Consider the following 19,019-nt stretch of genomic DNA (forward strand, 5'->3'; position numbering starts at 1 on the left):
CAAATAAATGTTTGGGCAATAAAGTATTCACCCTAAACTATATAAGCATATTCATTATAAACTATCAATTCTATAATGTCCCAATTAAACATGTAAATGGAATACAAGAATCATCAATACAACCAAGCCCCTTTTCTTTTCTGAAATCTTGTTTCTTCTTTTTGAGAAACTGCTAAAGCCTGTTACAGCCTCCATATTTCTGGACATTTGATGCTTGAATCTAATTTTTTTTTTTTTACCCAAGAGACTTCTTATCTCATAAAACGTTAGAGAGAACATAATTTGGCTCAGACCTGTAAGTCGCTGTAGTTGTCTTTGCTTCAGAAGCCACAAGACGAGTGCAATGAGAACAGCCAACAGAATGACCCCAAGGACTCCAAATGTGACCTGGAGTGGGAATCTATGATCTAAGCACAGTAAACATCACAAGAGATGATAATGTCTTAGTTAAAATACTTGGCTCCCCTAGTTACCATATCTCTCTTAGGTCAGATACAGGATTGCTGAAGTGAATTTCATATCCTCAGGACTTCTTTTGACTTAAAGTCTCTTAACAAGAAGGATTCTAAATAATACAGACAATTGGTCCCATGCTCATAAATCCCAAGATATACCTGTGGCATCTGACAATCCGTTGCTTGTACTTTCTGTAAAAGAAAAGAAGAGACTTGATTCTAGGAATAACATATAGAATAAATATTTCTATATTTATTTGTATACTTGAAACTTATATAATGTTACTAACCAATGTTACCCCAATATATTTAGTTTAAAAAAAAAGAAGATTTAGGACCTGGTGATTGACTGAGGGAGGTGATAGATGAGAGGAAGAGGAAGAAGTTTGTATTGGAAAATGGGATTTTATTGAAAAAATTAATTTTTTTTTCTATTTTCTATGTGAGCCTCTCAACCAAGTGAATTACTCCTTTCTACCTAAAACTATGGTCTTTTTGTCTTTCTTCCTTTTGCAGGGATACAGATAGTAATAAACTCCTTGGTGAAGGCCAATGTATAACAACAAATATTTTCATCATTCCTTTAGACTGACACATCGTCTTTCCCCACTAGATCTTTTTTTTGACACATCCAGTCTTTACACAATGCACTTCACTGCCCAGCCCTTCTTTGCTGCCAGATGTTCCAACTTTAATCCAGTATCCTCACCTGAGCATATCACAGCAGCATCTTCCTTATGGCCACAGTCACTGTGCCCCCAGGATTTGGCAGGACAATCAAACAAGGAAGACTCATTCCCTTTGCACTTCACTTCATTTAGCCATATGGGCCCAGTTCCCTGACCAAACTTCGCCTCTTTTAGTGATTTCAAAGCTGAGCCACAGCCCAGCTGTCGACATACAACCTGAGCATCGTTAATGTCCCAGGAGTCATCACACACTGTCCCCCAGGAACCTCCGTGCCAGACTTCCACACGTCCAGAACAAGTAGTGTTTCCTTCTTGAAGTCTTATCTTGTCTGAAAAATTAGAGACAACTAGATCATTTCTGAGAAGATAAAAACTCCTTAGAGGTCACAGGGGGAAAAGAGAGATTTGAAACTCTATTTCAAAATTATGCTTATTTAATGCATATTAAAAATATATTTTAGCAAAATTTATCTTTTATGAAAGCACATGTCCTTTCATCAAAATATTTCATCCTGGACATGAGAACATTAATGTGACTCAGGAATTGTCAAGTGAATAACGTTAACATTGTATAATGTTAAGTTATCTGAAATAGAAGAGAGCTTGGGAGATTGCCAGGTACAAAGAAATCTTCCAGTTGAGGAAGATGGAGAATAGGGAAATACTTCAAGAAAGAAAAGCAGTCTTTCTGACTGCTTTTCTCTTTACATAAGTATAGTAAGATAATATTTGAAAAAAAGTGGGAAAGGTAAGGTAAACCATTCAATAGTCAAATACTGAATCACATATTCTCTGCTCCTCATTTGTTCACAAGGGAAGCAGTTGAATAAATCTCTCAGGAAGACCATGGGGAATATGACATTCTTTTGAAAAATTATCTTTGATACTAAAAATCTATAGGTCAAATTAAATAAAACCAATTACACTGTCCAGGTAGAATAAGTATTAATTAGAGTTTACTCATTTCCGGTCAACGAGATCAGAAGATGACGGTGAGTCACACAATGGAATTTTCATTTTGGTTAACAGATACTCACTGGCACATGTGATCCAGGTCTCCTCTGAAGGGCTAGCCGGTCTCTGCTTCCATGGAGATGATGGGCACTGCCATAATGTGTCAGGTCCTTTTGGACACTTAACATTGTCCACCCACATATGCCTGGACATTGTCTGGGCCTCAGAGGCAAGGCTAATATTCCCTTTGTCCGCACAGCCCAACTGCCTGCATACTACCCCCACAGTGGTTGGAGACATGTTACTCTTGCCAATGCTGCCCCAAGTTCCATTGTAAAAAACTTCCAGACGTCCTGCACAGGTCTCTCTGTTGGTTTCACTCATCAGTCTCAGAGACATGAACTCTGGGATAAAATACGGAGTTAGTAGTTTCATATCTTTGAAAATTCAGAAGCCTCCATTCCTTTACTTTGATGTGAGAATGGCTTTAAAAATAGGTACACTACGTCAATTACTAGTAATTCTTTAGTAACTTTTGGGTAATTTAGTGCATTTTAGTACAATCTAGTATTCTCTAAATACCTTTTGCTTTTTCTAGTCTTGAGTTTTGTACTCAGAGACCTCTTTAGAATGCTACCAATGATTCTAAATTTATTTCTAGATCTCAATAAAAGACTCAAAGCCTTTTATTAATTTACATATTTTGGATTTTTTCCTCTAAGTTACTGTATTTTATCCTTAAGAATCTTACTCCATTCATTTTTTTTTTTGCAACTGTCCTTGGCAGTTAAAATTTATTGAGATTCTCAGACAATAAAACTAAGATTTTGTGTATGTTACCTTAAAATGAACTATTTCTCTTTTTGACACTTCACAGTTTTGTTGTGTACGTCCTCTACTAAACATATGTCATTAAATGTGAAAGATATCCAAATCACTTCTGGCACATAGAATTTTTTACTTCCTTCAGTTACTGAGTCACAGTACTGTTTTTCCCAATATATTACAACTGAGTACATTTTTCTATTTCACAATAGTTTCTAAAGCTTGCTATGTATACAAAACAAGATTGGTATCCTCTTACGGTAATTTTTGCTCCTATGACAAGTGAGTGTCATTAATGAGTCTGTCATAAAAAATTACGTGGGCATGTTAATTATCTTTTTCTCCCTGGAATGTAGCACTGATGTATTTCTTCTTGTCCCTTTTAATCTATTTCTTTATTAATAAAGTGATTATGAAGCGGTGCATTGAATCCTTACTGCAATATCCAACTCCATATATGTTTATAAAAGAACTCATTATTCATTTCATTGCAAGCTTATTTCTTAATTTTTTTCCTTCTGATTTTATACTACCTTGCATATGAGGTAGCACTAATTTATCAAATCTGTACTTCAAATCCTGACTCTTGCAATAGTTCTCTGTGCTTTTCAGGGAATTATCTCAGATTAGTATCCTGCATACCTTTGCCCCACCTCAGTCCTTTTTTATTGTGACCAGAGGTCATGTGCAGAACTTACCTGAGCAGATAACTCCTGCATCCTCCTTATGCCTGCAGTTGTGCCGCCCCCAGCCATGTGAAGGGCATTGCCAGACATGAGATTCTTTTCCATTACAGTTTATCTCATCTAGCCAGATGTGCCCCGTTCCTTCCCCAAAATGAGCAGAACCAGTGGCATTAACGGCCACTCCACAGTCCAACTGTCTGCACACCACATGGGCATCACTTAGGTCCCAGCTGTCATCACAGATGGTCCCCCAGGAGCCCTCATGATAAATTTCTATTCTCCCAGCACAGCGACCATTTCCATTTACCAGACGAAGTTGACCGCTCCCTGGAAAGAGAAAATAAAAGATTAATAAATGCATTCCTAAGGATTAAGCTCACTTTCATAGATTGGTCACGGATTCTCACCTATACAGGCAACAGCATTTTCTTCTGAAATGGTAAAGCTTGTTGGGTCTGAAGATGATGAATTGCACAAGGATAGTGTTTGACTCTGGTTTCCTGCAAACATCAAACTGCTCAGTCATACAAAATACAAAAGGTAGGGCGAGAAAGAGAGATCAGGTGAAGTATTAAATAAATGAACTGAGGACAAACATAGCTATAGACAGAAAGGATGGGTCAGGGATCAACCAGGCTGGAAATTAGTCATGTGCTTTAAGAAAGGCTGACATATGGTAAGCACTAGATAACTCTCAGGTCCATGAAAATTAAATTTACACTCTCTAAGAGAAAAAAATGGGGTTAATATTCCAGTACACTTCTCATGACCTCTCAAAATAAATCATTCCCTTTTATTTTTGTTTTTCATCCTTATAAGTATACTTGCTCTTAAGGCACACCACCATGCGAGAGGCTCTTCATTGACTGCCCTTGATCCTCTTACCTGAGCAGATTACAGAGGCCACTAGCTCTGCAGAACATGACGATGCACCCAGAGCAGTTACAGGACAATCTCCCACATTCTGCTCAGTCCCAGTGCAATGAAACATGTGCCTCCAGACCTGACCACTTCCTTTTCCAAAATGTGCTCCTTCTGGGGTAGAAAGGGCAACTCCACATTTAAGCTGCTGGCACAAAACATGGGCATCTTCCATGTCCCAGTGAGAGTTGCAAAGAGATCCCCAGGTCCCAAGAAGCTTGAGCTCCACTCTTCCTTCACATGAAGACTTGCCATTCACCAAGCGAATTTCTGTGTATCCTGGAAGGAAACAGATTTTAAAAAGATGTCTGTGATTACCTAACCCTATCCTCTTCACCGTAAGGGAACAAACTGAACATATTCTTTGGCTCTCACTTGAGCAGACTACTCCAACGTCTCTGCTGTGGCTGCATGTTCCATCTTGGCGGGGTGCTACTGAGCAGAGTGAAAGATGAGACTCGTGTCCTTCACACTGGAACTCTTCAGGCCAGATCTGTCCATTTCCTTCTCCAAAGTGAGCTCCCCCCAGGATAGAGATGACTGTGCCACATTGTAATTCCCTGCACAGCACGGTGGCAGCTTCCAGAGAGAAGTCAGAGTCACAGACAGAGCCCCACTTATCGCCATGTTTTATTTCAACACGACCAGAGCAGGGAATGTCCCCTCCAACCAGTCTGGGTTTCCTGTGGGCTAAAAAATAATATTTCAGTGAGAGATAACATGATTCCAAGATTTTCCTTTATGATAGAAGTCAGGAAAAAAGTGAAGAGTGAGAAAAGGAAGTCAGGGTGTTTAGTGATTTTCTACACTCATTTCTCTTGGCTTTTTTTTTTTTTTTTGCCTAGAATTGAGCATAACAAATTCTAGACCTCTGCATTCCTCATTAGTCTAATTCATCTGAGAGAATCCCAGAATTTTGCCTCCTGGAGTCAACCATTCCTGGAGGCAGGATAACTTTTTTCTTTCTGTATTTTCCTTACATCGTTCACAACATTGGAGACCACGGATGATGCGCATCCACTTGCTCTATCTGTAATCTGAGTCTGCTTGGGCTTTTTCAAATGGTTTAATATAAAGTTTCTCAATATAGTTCATATTTTCAAAATGAACATCAGACCTTTTTGTTTTCCTTTGATGTCTGTTGCACTTGATACATGAGACATTTCTTTCTCCTGTGTTCTTCTTCTTCCTGCTTGACAGTGCTTTAACAGAATCTCTTGTGAATTCCTTGACTGAACGTTCTATTCTCAACTTTCCCATTTTATAAATAGGCATCTTCTCTTAACTGCCAATAAATATGTTTTCATGTACACTTTTCTCTTTAAATTTATATTCATAAACATATCTACTTAGACATCTGGAACTTAAGGAGTTTGAAATTAAATGAATTACGTATTGACAAATCCACTGTATTCTTTACTCAATTAATGATATCCAAACCAAATTAGAATGACCTGAAATTAAACCACTTCTTTATCTACCATAAGTATAATAATAATAATAGTGAACATTAAGTGAGCGCCTATTATATGGCATTTTACTAAATATTTAACAAACATCATTTTATCCTTACAATTGTCTTAGAGGATTTATTAAAATTATTCCACTTTTACAGAAAAAGAAACGGAAACAAAGAAGGGTGTAGAAATTTGCTAAGTTCACACAGCAAGTTAGTGCAGGCTGGGATTTTAAACCAGGTAAAATACTCCAGAGCCTAGAATCTTGACTCTCTCAATACACTTTACATGTGGAAAGTCACCAATCTCTGTCAGTCCTCCAGCATATATATTTTGAGTATTTTTTTGCAATTGCTTTAATGTAATTTGTTATCATGTTATATAGACCTTTGCAATAGCTTCTTAAGTAGTCTCCTTGCTTCTAAGTCCTCTTTCTAATAAATCTGTGACATGATCACAAATACGGTATTAAATTTCAGATATCTTTGTCTTCAAGATAATTTGATGTTTCTTTACTATTTCTACTATAACTTATCCTTTTAACAAATACTATTAAGCACCTACAATGTTTTAGGCATTTGGGTAGGAAAGAAAGTCTGTCACAGAGTTTAGTCTGTTGGTGAAGATAGATACTACTACTAATAATAATCATAACAACTTATTGATCATATGTAATTCCTGTGAGGTAGCTGTTTTTGTTACTACCATTTTTCTTTTGAGGAGATTGTAGCATTGAGAGCTTTGATAGATTCCTTCGTATCACCCATCTATTAAAATTAAGAAGATATGGATAAATACTAATAACTTAGCATACTTTAACCTACTCTATGATGTTACCTTAAAAGCCTTAATGTTTATTACTCTATCAATCACACTCGATGCCCCAAGCTAAGGATGCCCGGGCATACTATGCTTTTTCATGCCTCTGTGCATCTGCAGAAACTTTTCTCTCTGCTTCTAATGTCCTTTCAGACCTTAAATTAAACGTAATATATGAATTGAACATTTTACCTGAGCAGGTAATTTTGGCTTCTTCATTGTGATCACAGGTAAGTCCACCCCATTGCCAATTCTTGCAGTCCCAAAGAGAAGTTTCATTTCCACTACAGCTGCTTAAAAACAGCCATGTGTTTGTTGGTTTAATTTTGGAAAAAATTTGGTAAGATGTTCTGAGTGCAGATCCACATCCAAGTTGCCTGCAAACCACATCAGCTTCTTTCAATCCCCAGCCTCTGTCACACACTTTCCCTACTAGTTTCTGAATTTCCACCTCCACTGTCCCAGCACAATGGCTGCCTCCACCTTTAAGTCTCAGTTCCAGATCTGATCCATCTGTAAAAGAAACATAAACTTAGGCCATAGATACATATGGAGGTTAGCTCCCAAAAGATATATATGTGTTTTTATCTTGATCCTTCCAAGATAATGAGACACTGGAAATTATGGCTCTTTTAACAGCCAGTATTGATCATAATTTTGGTTAAAAATGGGATTATAATTTCAAGGGTTAATCAATATTGTCAATGGGAGAAAAATATAAGCAAGTCAGTTATTAAAAAAAGAGCTATAACATTTTGTGTCTCAGAGCTCCAGGCAGTCTGAATAATTATTACAGAAAAGAGTCAGACAACCCTCTAAACTAGTCAAATAAAGAGTGTATTAAAGATTTCTCACAACTGTAAAAGAATTTCCAACAGGAAATTATATTTCTTGCATCTCATACTTACTCTTACTCTTACAGAACACAGCTCTTTTCTTCTCTATTTTTGTTTTAACTTACCAGAACACGTCACACCAGCATCTTCCTTATGATTGCAATAATGCTTTCCCCATTCCCGGTGTATGCACTTCCAGACAGCAGATTCATGTCCATGACAGGAAACATTGTCAAGCCAAATGTTTCCTGTTCCCTCACTGGCATTAACTCGACCAACAGCAGTGATGGCAGTTGGGCATCCCAGTTGCTTACATACTACAGCAGCATCATTACGATCCCAGCCATCATCACACACTGTCCCCCATTCTCCTTGGAATTTCACTTCTACTCTTCCTGAACATTCATTGACTCCATCTGCCAGTCTCAGGCTCAGATCTGCTCCATCTGTAAAAGGGACACAAAACGAGTCAGTAATAAAGAAACAACAAGAGACTTCCAGTCAAGATGACAGAGTAGGCAAACTCTGTGCTTGCTTCCTCCCATCAAAATTACAACTGAATTCGAGAATAACCACCATTGAGAAACATCTAAAGACTATCTGAACAGAATTCTTATGAGTAAGGATATAAAGAAGTCACGTTGAGAGTGGTAGGAGGGTTGAAGATGCAGAATGGGTAGGTCCCACATCAATGGTGTGGTGATTAAGAAATAAGAGAGATACATCAGCTTAGGAGGTCCCCCTTGAATAGTGAGGGGTCCAAGCCCTACTCTGGACTCCCCATCTTGAAACATAAGTGCAAGGAAGAGGACTTCCCATAACATCTGGCTGTGAAACACAGTGGGGATTGTGTCTGAGAAAGAAAATGGACTGCTAGAAACTGAGGCACAGTAGGTCTTAAAGTACCCATGCACAGACTCACAATCTCACTTGCTCTAAACTCCAGTGAAGGGGTAGCAGCTTGAAAAGCTTCAGGGACAAACAGGAGAAACTAAACTGACTAACTTAAGGGTGAGGGCTGGCTTTGGGCAACTCTCTCTGGGGATAGAAGTGTTGGCAGATGCCATTGTTCCTTTGTTTAGCCCCCTCCCACCCAGTGGGTAGGTGTACGTGGGTATTAAATCTGTGCTCTTCATTAACATGCCTAACATCATTTTCCCCATCCTGGTGATTCCCTGTGCCCCTTTCACCAAACTCACTCCCTGGAACTGAGCTCCTTCCAGTGGCTCCCCACAAAAGTGGCCTGCTTCAGCTTTCACTGTAGACTTTGGCAAAATCTATCAAAGGTCCAAAACCCCCAAATAAGCAGCAGCTGGCCTCAACATGCCTTGTAGAGCTTACAAAATGGCCCAAACGTCTAGCAGAAGCGACGGTCAATCTCAATATGCATTGTGGCCAGTCTTGGCCTACAATGTGGCTTTAACTAAGTAGCTACAAGCCCAGAACAAGTGGCAGCTGGCCTCTGTTCACAGTGTAGCCTCCCCCAAGTGCCCCCAAGCCCATCAAAAGTGGCAAACAACTACAGATCACTTTATAGTTTCTACCAAGAGGCCCCAAGAAAGACACAAACAGTGGATGAACTTGGCTTACACCAGAGGCCCCACAAAAAGACTCCAGAACCAATATGCCCACTGGATGGCTTTAGACTACACCAGAGCACAACACAACCAGCTCCACAAAAGACACATTTGAAGGGCCAAGTCGGTTGGCACCAGAGCCCTGTTGAAGTGACTCCTACTCTGTGAGGTAAGCTCCTGAACAACAGCTCATTTAATAGAGTCATCGCCAGTTCTCTAGCCAGTCAATTTGAGAGTCAACCCCACCCACAGACAAGCCATCAGCAGTTGATGCTCAATTATAATAGGAGAGCACAAACAACTCACATAGAGGACATCTCTGGAGCACCCAGCTCAGGTGACCTGGGAGACTGTACCACATAAAGGGAGATCGATAGTAATACAATAATAGTAAGAAATTTAACACCTAATTAACATCAATGGATAGATCCTCCAGACAGAAAATGAACAAGGAAACGTGGCCTAAATGACACATTAGACCAGATGGATTTAATTTATATTGTTTGGATATACATTCTTTTCAAAAGCATATGAAACATTTTCCAAGATAGACCACATGTTAGGCCACAAAACGGTCTCAATAAATTGAAGAAGATTGAAGTCATATCAAACATCTTTTCTGATCACAAGAGTATGAAACTAGAAATCGGCTGTAAGAAGAAAACTGAAAAACGCACAAAAACATGGAGGCTAAGTAAAAGGTATATAATTTGAAAAGATGCTTAACTATAATAATTAGAGAAATACAAATTAAAACCAAATTAAAATGAGATATCACCTCACACCTGTCAGAATGGCTATCATCAATAAATCAACAAACAATAAGTGTTGATGAGGATGAGGAGAAAAGGGAATCCTCACGCACTGCTGGTGGGATTGCAGATTGGTGCAGACACAGGAGGTTCCTCAAAAAAATTAAAGTAGAACTACCACATGACCCAGCAATTCCACTTCTGAGTATTTATCCCAAAAAGTCCAAAACACTAATTTGAAAAGATAAATGTACCTCTATGTTCACTATTTACAATAGCTAAGATATGGATGCAACCTAAGTGTCCATCAACAGATGAATAGGTAAAGAAGATGTGGTACATATATACAATGTTACTTGGCAAAACAACAATGACAACAACAACAACAACAATAACAAAACAGAATGAAATCTCACCATTTGTGAAAACATGGATAGACCTAGAGGTTATTATGCTAAATGAATAAGTCAGATATAGGAAGGCAAATACCATATGATTTCATTTATAAGTGGAATCTAAAAATCAAAATAAACCAAAGAACAAAACAAACAAATTCATAGATACAGAGAACAAACTAATGGTCACCACATGGAAGTGGGCATAGGAGCTGGCTTGGGAGCTGGGTGAAAATGGTGAAAGGAATTAAGAAGTACAAATTGGCAGTTTTAAAAACAGTCATGGAGATGTAAAGTATAGCATAGGGAATATAGTCAATAATATTGTAATAACTATGTATGGTGTCAGATGGGTACTAGACTTATTGGGGCGATCACTTCATAAGTTGTATAAATATCTAATCACTACATTGTACACCTGAAACTAACATAATATCGTATGTCAACTATAATTGAAAAATAAATTTACAAAAAGAAACAAGAATAAAGGAACTGCAAACAGCTGTATCTGAGAGGAATTAGGAAAAATGAGAGATACAGTAGAGGCAGAGCAAACAATGATATACTACTAAAGAAAATTATTAAAGATGGAAGAAGGAGTGGATCAGGCAAGAAGACAGGACTTTTCAGAATAGAGAGCATGCACTACAGGAAGAATCCCTAACAAGAAATCCAGGGGCTGAATTTTATCTAGTGATATGTTCATTTGACCACCACTGAGTTTTGTTGGAATTGTTTTTTTGTTAAATATATATATATATATTTGCAAGTTAAGTAGGGTCTGGCCTAGTTAGTACTTAGATGGGAGACCACCTAAGAAGACCAGGTGCGGTAGGCATAAAAAATAAAAAATAAGGGATTGTAAGCTGACAAGGTCCTTGCAATCTGTGAGGTCAACCAAGGGTTGCCTCATATATATATATTTGCCTATATTTAGCTGGTACCCACATACTCTAGTTTGCCTCAATACTCAACACTCACTTTTATCTCTGATTGTATTTCTTACTTATATTATCTTATTGGTATTATGTGCCTGGCCTCTGTGACTATTTCCTTAGTTTAAAAACAAAGCAAAGAGTAAAGGGACCTCACCCTTATTGCTCTCACCTTTTCCCAATCAATATTCCTCAAAGAACAGAACTTGATTCTGAGTAATATCCTGTAATAAGTAAATTGTTTTTTCCTCTCGCAGTTTTAATTTTTGTTGCCATAATAATGTTTATTATGACTCCTCGGCATGTATAAAACACATTGAGAAGAAATGTGCTGATTGAGGACCTAGAAACATTTTGATGGGGAAAGGAAAATGGAAGGTACATACTGTGTTTTTTTCTACCCCAAATCCTTTCATTTTCTTCAGCTAATAAAATTCTTATTTTCTATAGCAATCTCATTCTTTGTGGTTCAGACTACAGATGGTTATATTGTTCAGCAAGGAAAAAAGCAATTCAAGAAATAAAAAAAGAGCAAGAAATCTGATGACATTGCTTAAGTGCTTGAATTCATTCATGTACTTCCTGAATTTCACAGTTTTCTGAGTCAGTATTTTCTTAGTTTAAATTTAGTTTGAATTGAGTTTCCTTCATTTTCCCCCAAAAAGAAAGAAAAAAAAAGATACAGGGACATTTTTACTCTAATCATAAATGTGCCATAGGGTTCAAGACATACGAGGTCTTTTTCAAACTAGGAACTCAAGTGAAAAGAGAATGCCGTCCTTGAGCATACAAATCCATTACTCGTGTCCCCTGATCAAGTATAGAACATGAAACTCTTTTAAAAAATTTTTATTTTATTAGTTTCAAATATATGGTACATTGGTTATACATTTATATAGTTTATAAAACAATCCCCCTATTGCTCTTTCTCTCCTCTGGCTTTCCACTTTGCCGTTACATTAATGCTAACTGCATTCCCTATGCCGTGCTCCCCATCCCCATCACCATCACCATATATCAACTACTAATTTATACTTTCTTAATCCTTTTCCTCATTCTCCCAGCCCTGCCAGCCCTCTAGATAGACACAGTGCCTGCTCTTACCACAGCAGTAGCATAAATGAGGTTTTAATAGGAAAAGAACGATTTTGTATTAATCATTTGATTTGGTGAACTTGAACTAATAGTTTGGAAAGGGGTGAGTTAATGTGTGGCTAAAGGGACACTATTGTAGGAAAAGCATGATAAGGTGATTTGCTTTTAAAATTCATTCAGAAAGCAAAATTTACTAATTAAGCTATTTCTTATTTTCTTTTTCTTTTTCTTTTCTTTTCTTGGTTTTTTTTTTGGGGGGGGGATTGGACTATTCTCTGAACACCTCCTTCTATCCTCATTACTTGGATTTCAATTTCACTGTTCATTCCTCCTCCCTAATCTATTACTCCTAATTTCAGTTACTGTAAAAACTCCACAGGTATCAGAACTGGAACCTGAAATTAGGTAATGATAAAATGACAAAAGAAGCAGACTTCTTAATACATTTAAGAATTCAGCCTCTTAGGACTCTTATCCCCACTGCTTTCCGTCTCTTGGAGAATAGAACAAACCCAGACCAGTTCTTACCTAAGCAAATCACTCCGGCATCCTCGGCATGATCGCAATTATGCTTTCCCCATCCTTCGTGTTTGCAATTCCAGAGAGCTGACTCATTTCCATTGCATACAAGATCATCAAACCAGATTGGTCCAGAACCTTCTCCAAAATTTGCTGAACCAGAGAAACTGACAGCACTTCCACATTCAAGTTGTTTGCAAACCACAGAAGCGTGATCTATTTTGAAGTTATCATCACACACTGTTCCCCACTGTCCTTGGAATTTGATCTCTATTCTTCCTAGACATCGGTTTCCTCCATTCATCAGCCTCATCTCCAAATTGGATCCATCTAGAGCAGAGAAAAGACCAGAGTTCAAAGTGATATTCATTCAGAAGGAATTTTAGAAAATAAGATTCCTCGGGACACTTGGGATTTCACTATGTCCTTAAAATGGTGCCTCATTTTGCATACTGCCCATCTTCACATATTGAAGAATTTTAATCTTTTAAAAACAAGTTAATAAGACTTTTATCTAGTTACCAAAGAAAATGTTTTACAGATTAAATTTACTTTCCTTTTTTTTTTTCATTCTTTTACGAGGAGAGAACAAACACTCTCTTATATAGAAATAGATTAAATTAACTCAAATTAGTAATTTAAAAAACTAGAAAAAGTAAAACTGGTTCAAACAACAAAGTAGTAAAAATGATTAACTGGTCATTTATTAAACATTTAAAATCTTTATTTTAATCTTTATTACAAACAGTTCAGAGCATGTCTAATTGTCTAAAGTTGAATTTGAAATTAGAAAATGCAAAAAAGAAAAATAAAATGTATAGTCATGCATAATATTTTGCAAGAGCACCCTGTGGTATACCAAACTATTAGCAATTGAGGACAAAAATCAATCAAAATAATTTATTTCTTACCAATTTCCTGTTTAAATAAAAAAAAATTTTTTTTTTATCCCCGAAGCGTCTGGTACCATTTTTAGTAAAGAAAAGCTTTTTCATAAAGAAAATTTTCTTTGTATACTATACTTTAAATTTTCTATGAGGACAAAGATACCTGAGAAAAGGAGATTTGGGATGAAATTTTGAGACACATGAAAAATAAAAACTGTTTAGAAGCCTGTCTTTGAAAAAGTAATTCGATTTTAAAAGTTCTAAACTCCAGGCAAAGACCTTCACGTAACAAGATTTTTGATTATAAACAATTAATAATAAAAATAGCTCACAATTAAAATATGCTGTTCCAAGTGTATCAGATATGTTCTCTCTTTAGTCTTCACAGCTTTAAGAAATCTGTGTTATTGCCACTATTCCTACTTTCCAGGTAAACAAACTGAGGTTAAATAATTGGCAAGGATCAAACACCTAGAAAATAATAGAGCCAGTACATAGAAAAAAAAAAAGTAGTAGAGCACCAGTGTTTATTCTCTTTGCTGTTGTGGTATATTACCCCTGTGCATGTGATAATAAAAAAATTCCCCTAGAGGCAGAAGATCTGAGGATTGAGCGTTAATCTGTGTGGAGAGTCTCCAAAATGCAGACTCTGAAACCTCATGAAACTAGTAATTTGAGTGGCTATGCATTCCTATTATTACATACCAGTTGGACTTTTAGATGTATAAACGTGAAAAAACAAGTTTGATTAACTCCATCCTTAAGCATAAAAAAAATAGAAAACAAGAATTAAAAGTACTACACTGTGTCTTAGCTTAAAAAGTCAACTCTATAGACGTAATTACGGTTAAGAGCTTGGCAAGATTTGTTATAATTTTTTTTTAATTAAGTCTATTGGGGTAACATTGGTTAATACAGTTATATTCCTTGAATGATGATTAACAAAAGACAAAAAGAAGAGGAAGAAAGAGGAGGAGGAGGAGGGAAGAGGAGAAGAAAAAAGAGGGAGGAGGAGAGGAGGAGGAAGAGAAAGGGAGGAGGAGGGGAGGAATCAGAGAGGAGGGAGGAAGGAGAAAGAGAAGGAAAGAGAAAGAGAAGGAAGAATAAAGAGAATTGAGTTGTCAAGGTAACGAGATGCAGTGAGCCATAGGGAAAATTTTTAACACCTATTACATACCAGACAATGTACTAGTAGCTTTATATGTATTCTATCACTGAGTCATGAGAAACTGAAGTTTAGAAAGCTTTAAAAATTTGCTCAAAATAATAACATTAATGAGTGGATGAACTGAAATTTAGTCCAGCAGTTTTCTAGATACTAGCCTGTATTACCACAATACCTGAGTAGAGATTAGTCCTTTCTAAAATCAGTCTTATAGAAGCGATGGTCTCTAAGGGAGAGACTGGAAGGTGAGAGGGTTGCTTAAAGATCAATGAAGTGAGCGAGGAAAAATGGGGAGCCAAGGAATCTGAACTGGGTCAGAAAAATAACCTTAAGATTTGTCAGAAAAAAGGTCTGACACATAACTTTCTGAGTTATTGTAAGGTCGACTGAGATAAAACTTATAAAATGTTTTTTAAATTAAAACCACAATGGAAATGATATGAATAGCATTGTATACTAGAAATAGCAATTATGCTTTGTGAAACATCTTTCCTCTAACAAAGAATATTTATTTCTTGATTTAATAGGTTAATTATCAATAGGTTAATGGACAAAATGATTGTTAATGATTTATGGGTCAATGCATGAAAGCAGCATGTCACTTAGATACCATGATTTTTTATGTAAGAGTAGTAGGCTATAGTCAGGTTACTGAATATAAAATTGAAACTAGTCACTTTCTTATTGATTAAAATGTTCAGAATCTCTTTTCATATATTTTTAAAATATGAGCTTTGTCATGCATTTTCTGGTCTTTTAGCAATGGATTGGTTAATTTTACATGTAGACTAGATTACTTACAGAAAACTGGCTCTTTTCTGTTTTTAGCCCATCTACATATTTTTTCCCACAAAACATTTCACGTAGAGGCTTTGACTTATGCAAGTCTTACTTGAGCAGGTTACTCCAGCATCTTGTTGGTGAGTGCAGTTATGTTTTCCCCATCCATCATGTTTGCAGTCCCAGAGAGCTGATTCATTCCCTCGACAAGAAATGTGATCCATCCAAATTCGTCCAGAGCCTGCACTGAAATTATTCCATCCAGTGGCTTCGATAACAGTTGGACATCCTAGCTGCCTACAAATCACAGAGACCTCTTCCATGTTCCAGCCATTATTACACACAGTTCCCCACTCTCCCTGGACTTTCACCTGCACTCTCCCAGTACACTCGTTTTCACCAGCCACCAGTCTCAGCTCCTTGTCTGTTCCTCCTGAAACAATGGGTAAAAGTAGCAATTGGTCACGATCCAAAGAGCAAAGAGAGAATTATCATTCTTTAGACTACCTATTTATTTTCCAAAGCCGGGTTTGAGAAACATTCCTGGACCCATCCATAGTATAATAGGAGAATTAACACTCTGTCATAGGAATTCAAATACAAACATTAATATCACAGGTTTCAAATTAAACAATGACATAAACCAGTAAAGCTAGTAAACACAATATTATTTGATGTCATTTTATGGCTGATATTCTTTATAATGTCAATTTATAGAAACTTCATGTAGAGTTTACTATTTAAATAAGACAGTAAAAAATTTTAAAAGGATGAGATACAAAAGTTTCTTCAAAATACCAAGATAAACAGAAAGAAGGCTGATGGTGAGGATGAAAAGAACAGTTATAAGGAATTTTATCACATATATATATCACACATATGTGTAAAATAACATACATTTTAAAAATACTAGGTGAAATCTGACAGAAATGTGTCTACTTAAATGGAAGTCGAGATGGAGATATGTTTTAATGATCTCCTACCATGAAATAAATTCCCTCTCCCCCATACCTCTCTCAAATATCTCAGCTACCATCTAATGATTATTTTAGCTAACAGAGGAACCAGTGGTTGCACTGATACACATATCTGAACTTTCTCAATACATTTCAAGGTAAATTTTTGTATTTGAATTTATTTGTTTCCAAAATTCTCTTTTATCTCAATAATTCTAAGGTTTCTCTTCCTCTGTATTGTTCCTCATTTTTTAGTTAGACGTTAATTCAAATCTTTAAGTAAAATGCATTTTTTTTCCTCCTGTGGGAGTTTATTTTATTCGGGGGAAACTGTACTATTATTTTATTCAGTTTTTATGTGTCATATGATTAGGTTCTTATTTTGTGCATTTAATATCTGATCTTTTGAAACCATGAAGCATGTTTTTAGATACTATTTGGCCTTCAGGAGAATTATTTGCTTTTCAATGATTCTCATCAGAGTGGGCTAAGGCTGCAAGTAGATTTGACAAAATACTCACCAAGAGAACTGGTAATCAAACAGGCACTGAAAACTGAGACCACAGCAATAATGAAAGGACTCATGTGGACAAAATATTTTCTAAAGTCTGTGAAAAAATAAGAGAGAAGGCAAAAGTATATTCTTCCCAAAAAAGAGACTTTGGAGAAGGCAAATGATTTCAGAGGTTCAAGATTAACAAAGGTCAAACCAAGGCAGAAAATCTTTCCTTTTAACTGGCAAGGCAGACAGAAAAAAACTCATACCCAAGGTCATATAGCCTCAGTGAAATAGCTTTGAAAATGTTCATGTTTATAGGCAGCCTTGGGGGGAGTAATTAGAAGAGAATTGGAGATAGAAAAAGAATTGCAAGAGCAGGCTTAAAACCTTGAAAATTGAAAAGGCATTAATGAAACTTAGAAGTGGGTAGTTTTCTCTGACGACACAGAGCAATATTCAACTATTGATATTCCTGACACCAAGCTACCTGATCCACATTGTTAGATGGTAAATTCCATGAGGGAATGAATTATATCTATCATGTTCACCATAGTTTAACTGGTATCTGAAATAGTGCTTGTTAAATAGCAGCCAAACAATACATTGATGGAATAAAGTAACAATGTTTATGTTGGAAAAACCCAAATATTGGACCTCATCTGCAGATACAGCATAAAATGCACTTTACAGCTGTTATCACTCTCAGCTATTATTTCTCCTTCCTACAGTAACCTGACACTAATTTAAAAATAAAAATGCTGTGGTAGCCATGCAATAGCACTCATTTTTGGATAAGTCACTGAACTTTGCACATATGGTTTGTGCTTTCATGTGATATGTTATACTTCAATAAAAAAAGCTTGAAAAAAAATGTAAAAATTCTAAATGAGTTTAACACATCTATCTAAATCACAAAGTAGATTTCAACACTCAGGAGTGTTATTCTAAATTTTCTCTAAGTAATTAACTTTCAATTAATAATCATTCCTATATGTTCTAACTTTTCTAACAGCTATGGTTTTTATACTCAATACATTTCAGTTGATTTCAGTTCTTTACTTAATTTCACCTTAGTAGTTTTACAAAGTGGATGCTAAATGTAATCCATATCACACATATCTATGGCAGATACGAGGTCCTGCCATATAAACTTAATGCCCTTTTCCCATTCCTTACTCTCCTGATAACAATCACTATTGAATCAGATCCACTGACTATCAGAATAATGCTATACTCCATTAAAAGATAAATGTAGAATAAATGACAAGCTTTACCAGCAGATCCAGAGTTTTCATGTGGCGCCATTGTGAGTTTGTCCATTCCAAAGTCTTATGATTTCTAAATCTTCTGGTATCATTCTCTAGAAATGTTCTACTAAAGAAGAGGACCACTAAGAACTCTAAAAATCATCTCACTTCCACAAAAATCCCAGAAAGGCTGTATAATGGAGGTGGAGTCAACCCAAAAAGGGAAGTCATTAAAAGAGTGAGGTTCCCTTTCACACTTATGTTTTCTTCAATACAAGACATAAACCAAGCAAAGGAATTGAGAAAAATTCACTACAGATATACAAAATTAAGGGGAAATATTAACTCATATACTGTTGTTGGATTGAATATTTCAAATTTCTGCACTTTGTTTTGGACTACGACCCAAGCAAATTCTGTGTGACAAATGTAAAAATAGTGTTGTTATTGTTGGAAAAAAAGAAATTAGAAAAGGTTGCAGTGCAAGTGACTCTTCTAAATATAGGATTAAAAAAAATGGAGAAATTAAAGTATAACTACTGTGAGCAAAATATTGAAACCTGACCATAA

The 19,019-nt window shown here is 36.4% G+C and overlaps 1 protein-coding gene across 1 annotated transcript in view; it reads right to left on the reverse strand.

Annotated features, from left to right (window-relative positions):
- The window catches only part of LOC120611687 (scavenger receptor cysteine-rich type 1 protein M130-like), a 23,913-nt gene extending 5,302 nt beyond the window's left edge, over nucleotides 1-18,611 (reverse strand). The window contains exons 1-14 of the mRNA XM_039874247.1: nucleotides 18,477-18,611; nucleotides 17,225-17,311; nucleotides 15,860-16,180; nucleotides 12,925-13,245; nucleotides 7,768-8,088; nucleotides 6,999-7,319; nucleotides 4,906-5,220; nucleotides 4,495-4,809; nucleotides 4,017-4,109; nucleotides 3,622-3,936; nucleotides 2,182-2,502; nucleotides 1,165-1,473; nucleotides 615-647; nucleotides 294-407 (exon numbers count right to left, since the gene is read on the reverse strand). Of these exons, the coding sequence (XP_039730181.1) occupies nucleotides 294-407; nucleotides 615-647; nucleotides 1,165-1,473; nucleotides 2,182-2,502; nucleotides 3,622-3,936; nucleotides 4,017-4,109; nucleotides 4,495-4,809; nucleotides 4,906-5,220; nucleotides 6,999-7,319; nucleotides 7,768-8,088; nucleotides 12,925-13,245; nucleotides 15,860-16,180; nucleotides 17,225-17,311; nucleotides 18,477-18,522 (3,232 nt within the window). The 5' untranslated portion in view covers nucleotides 18,523-18,611. The remainder of the gene's footprint in view (nucleotides 1-293; nucleotides 408-614; nucleotides 648-1,164; nucleotides 1,474-2,181; nucleotides 2,503-3,621; nucleotides 3,937-4,016; nucleotides 4,110-4,494; nucleotides 4,810-4,905; nucleotides 5,221-6,998; nucleotides 7,320-7,767; nucleotides 8,089-12,924; nucleotides 13,246-15,859; nucleotides 16,181-17,224; nucleotides 17,312-18,476) is intronic.
- Nucleotides 18,612-19,019: the final 408 nt, after the last annotated feature.

Source organism: Pteropus medius, unplaced genomic scaffold (assembly GCF_902729225.1).
Source record: "Pteropus medius unplaced genomic scaffold, Ma_sr-lr_union100, whole genome shotgun sequence".
Classification (NCBI taxonomy): domain Eukaryota; kingdom Metazoa; phylum Chordata; class Mammalia; order Chiroptera; family Pteropodidae; genus Pteropus; species Pteropus medius.